We start from the raw sequence: 4,267 nt of genomic DNA on the forward strand, positions 1-4,267 counted from the left end.
CAGGTGCCCAGGGAGTGCAGTCAGCAGTCGATCAGGGTATCAAAGGCGTCTGGGAGCAAACAAGCCCTAAGAGACCAGCCAGACAGATCACTTGTCTGCATCCAGCACAGAAAAGCTCAGGGAAATTCCCACGGCACGACCATTTGCTAAGGGGATAATGCAGAGAATCTGCCTCGGATTGAAGGGCCATTAGAGGGGGTTTTAGGTGAAATAGATGAGAGAGATAGCAACAAATTCAGGAGAAGCAGATGTTACTCACTCGTGGGTCTTAAATGAATGCTAAGGCGGGGTTGTTGTGCTGTTAGGGATGGTGTGCAACCTTCTACTTACAGCAGCCACGTCAACGAGGACGTGACACTGGAGAAGGACCTGGAGAAAGGCAATAAATCTGACTCCCCATGGCAGGCAAGTGGTGAAAGCCACGATAATAAATCAGTTGCAAGGGTGGACGTGGCCTAAAAGGGAAGGATCAGCAGAGCTTTGCAGGAGAGACACAAGGGTGAAGAAGTGCCTCCCTTTATGGAGCCATGCAATGTCGGGGACTGGCTTAGGCTGATCCCAAGCACTAACTGCCCTGTGATTTAATGGGATGCTGCTCCTTTTGGCAGCTGTCCCCTGTGCAGGGTGACTGTCCCCGTTCCCCGCGAGTAGCAGGAGCTGGCAGCCACTTCTGAGCCTGGCAGTTACACCAGGGCCTTGCTTGGCCCTCTCAGGCCCCTCCGAGTGAGAAAACCCCTTGTTTATGGAAAAAAAAAAAAAAAAAAACTACAGAAGTGACCTCTGCTCTGCTATTAGAATTGTATTTATCGGTCAATTTTAAGCGTGCTTTTTGGAAAGATTTTGATTCGTTTTGTAATTGTAAGCACAAAGAACTACCAACACTTTAATAAGCCATTTAAAGTCTAACGAGCAGTTTAATAACTAACAGAGATTCATCTTGCACATGTCAGTGCTGCTGTTGGGAGGAAGAAAATATCTGTGTCTGAGAGTAATGTCTGCGGTACGTGGAGCAGAGGAGTTGCAAACAAGTGTGAAAGATGCTGTAGTTCACATGGGTTCACACCAGCAACTTCCTCTCAAAGAAATGTCAAGATAAAAGGCGTTTAAAGGTGTTTAACCTGCTCTTAAAATCGAGCTGTCTGGTCGGTGTGCCTGAGTGGCCTAGTATTGCTTGCTGTGGGAGCCGACCCGGAGCGCTGTAACGCAGCTCTAGGCAGCATTTCCTTTTTATTTTAAATCATAAAGTTTGTCAGCAAGGTGGCAGGAGAGAGGGAAATCCTAGATCAGATTTGGTGCAACAGGAGGGAAGGAGATTTTACTGAATCTGAACCTGGCGCATCCAAATGCCTTTTGCAGGCAGATGAAAGATGAAGATTCACAGCTTGGCCCTGCACGAGGAGCCCCGCAGGGCAGCAATGCACTCTCCCACCAGCCGAGTGGCCTCTTTGGCTGTGCCTCTGTGCACCGAAAAGCCACCTGCCCCGTGCCCGTAGTTGTGGACCACCGGGAGCTCGGCTCCTCCCCGGCTCAGGACCTCTCTCTGCAGTCTCACAGCCGACCTGGAGGGCCTGAGGCCCACCTTCACCCTGACACCCTCAGCTCGCTGCAGGGACGGCTCAAGAGAACAACATCTGCTGAAAATATCCCTGGTAGTAGCAGGGTCAGGGGACAGGCTCCAGCTCCCCTTCTCCCGGCTTCCCCCCAGCGTTACGCTGTGTATCCCCGGGTAGATGTAAGTCGAGCCGTCCCCGTCCCGGATGAAGTGTTTCAGCCAAGGAGCGTGCACCTGGAGAACCTGTCCCCTGGTGGGGAGCAGCTCCCGGTCCCCCACGAGCTGCTGGGCTCCGACGCCCGTGCAGTTGACCACGACGTCGTACTCGCTGCGCAGCTCCCACAGGTCTGCAACTTTGCTGGTGCGCAGCTGGACACCGTTTGCTCTCAGCCTGAAAAAAACAAACAAAAAAAAAAAACACAGAAGCGAGGTAGAAAGGAACCTCCTAGAATCGTGTGTGAGTATTGTACACACTGAGTAGGTGAGATTGCCTCTAACCTACAGAGCAAAACCAAGATGGGACAACAGATGGAATAAAAAATAAAGGAAACCACCTGGGGCTTCTGTTGGTGACTTGATTGATTTGGCCTGATCAAAGCTATTTTTTTAACTTCTTTGGAGAGGAAAAGGTCCAGCAAGTTGATGGATATTACACAGCAGGGTCTGCCATACAACCCTAGACAGACAAGACAGATCCTCATGGACTCAGCAACCCATTTCTGTAATGATCCCAAGCTTTAACAGCAAGCTGAGGGGTGAACAAGGTGCAGATCCAAGGCACGCCTGGTGCTTTGGGGACAGGGCTCTGGGTGCAGCGGGATGCTGCAAGACCTGGTGAGACCTGGGGAGGTCCCACGCAGCCACCCTGGCTCAGCAAATTGCTGGGAGAGCCCCCGAGCACTGCCCTTGGGATGCTGCCATAAAAAACACACCAATAAAAAGCTGCTGAGAACTCCTGAAGTCAGGCAAGCGAGCAGGAAAAAATTCCTGAGGTCCATTTTTGGAGCAGCAAGGTGGGCACGAAGACAATTTTCCTCGTGGATTGCCAAGAGAAGGGTTTATAAATACAGCTCAGATCCCCGGGGTTTTGAGAATTAGTTACATGCGTTTGCACGTTCTCATTTCTCGTCACCAGGGAGAAGAGAGCGAAAAGGAGCTCGAGCATCTTATTAGACTGCGCCCTTTGAGGAATAAGAGGGCTGTAACAGGAATAAGGCGAGACTGGGTACCACGTGGCAGATCCTCAATGGGTTTAACAACTCACTTCAGCAGGTTTCCGACTCGGTGAGCGATGAAATGTGACACAGTGTGTGTAGAGGAGAGGGCACAGCCCTGGTGTGGCCCTGGTGGCACTGCAGCACGCCCTCCTGGGCTGCCTCCTGGAGCAAAAACATTTTCTCTCCCGACCTCAGACCAGTGTGCAGCCTGTCACCTCCTCTCAAGTGCAGACAACCGCTCTCTCACTTCAGAGGCACTCACACGGGCTAAATGCACGCCCCAGCCCTTCTCCAATTTTGCCCAAACCCAACAAGCTCCCCCGGGCCTGGGCTTTTCTCCCCAGTCCCATCCTGCAGCAAACCGACCTCCTCTCCAGCCACAGCAGGTAGGGCGGGCAGTCGCACTTCAGCGTGGTGAAGGCCTGGCCCCATCGGTGCTGAGGGAACTTCTGCAGCTCCGCCGCGGACATGGGTCGAAACCCCAGGACGACGTCAGACCAGAAAGGCACCTCGTCCTTGGGAGGGGTTTTAAAGACCTGCCAGCTGGAAGGACACGGAGAAAAAGCTGCCAAACTTTGTAGCTCTGCCCCGTCGCTGCAATCTCAACGCAAACCCGAGGATTCAGGCGCCTGGGCTGCAGCAAGGAAAGCCTCTGCCTGCTCCAAAGGGTGCCCCCGGGGCTGCTCTTACCCAGAAACCAGGTGGATGCCAGCCTCTGACGCCTCGGCCGAGTTGCTGATGGCAAAAAGGTACGCGAAGGTCTCCTTGAACCACTGCTTCTGCACGTGGATCGGCGTGCCTGCGTGCAAACACACCCAAACGCACAGTGAAAATGCGAAGAGGAAAGGCACGCAAGCCAGCACCGAGGAGATAGGAGAGGTGGGGATGCAGGGAGTGGCACTTTTCCTCCCGAATCGCTGTGCGTTGCTGCACCCCGAGCGCCGATTCGCACGCACCTGGGTAAGTGTGCGGGATGAGCATCCCGGCCGCCACGTCGCCCGTCGTGTTGGGGCTGAACTGCTCCGCAAGGACGCTGAGGGGGCAGCTGGGGAAGGCCTCGGAGATGCAGAGCGCGGTGGACAGGCCGACGAGCCCCGCGCCCACCACCGCCACCTTGGGTGCTGCCATCTCCGGGGCGCAGACCTGCACCTACAAGGCGAGGAGCAAGGCACCAGCACCTGCAAGGCTCCCAAACCGAGGACTGGACAAAGGCAGAGCTGATAAAACCTCCAGATTTAGCTTTAATTAACTTGCTAAATCAATTATTAAAGTTTTCTTTGTCAAGGGGCACCTGCTGGCTCAGGCATCCCGGGGTGGATTCCTGCCAAAAGCTGAGGATGCAGCCAGGGGAGAAGTCTCCTTTGCCTGTGCCTCACATGTTTTTCTGGATCATCTCACAATATCGGCTCTTGGACAGGATGCTGGCTGAGACAGACCTTTGGTCTTGCTCCTTCACAGCCCCCCTCTCCCCTCCCTGTGTTCCTGCGGGACTCGCTCA

General features: G+C 54.0%; 1 protein-coding gene across 1 annotated transcript; it reads right to left on the bottom strand.

The window, feature by feature from the left end:
- Positions 1-781: 781 nt before the first annotated feature.
- Positions 782-3,897, bottom strand: DDO (D-aspartate oxidase). Its single transcript, XM_032183508.1, has 4 exons — positions 3,726-3,897; positions 3,460-3,568; positions 3,136-3,312; positions 782-1,943 (listed from the first exon to the last, which is right to left on the bottom strand). Exons 1-4 carry the CDS (start codon positions 3,895-3,897, stop codon positions 1,376-1,378), a joined length of 1,026 nt encoding a protein of 341 aa, XP_032039399.1. The 3' UTR covers positions 782-1,375.
- Positions 3,898-4,267: the final 370 nt, after the last annotated feature.

The sequence above is a fragment of the Aythya fuligula genome, chromosome 3, assembly GCF_009819795.1.
Source record: "Aythya fuligula isolate bAytFul2 chromosome 3, bAytFul2.pri, whole genome shotgun sequence".
Classification (NCBI taxonomy): Eukaryota; Metazoa; Chordata; class Aves; order Anseriformes; family Anatidae; genus Aythya; species Aythya fuligula.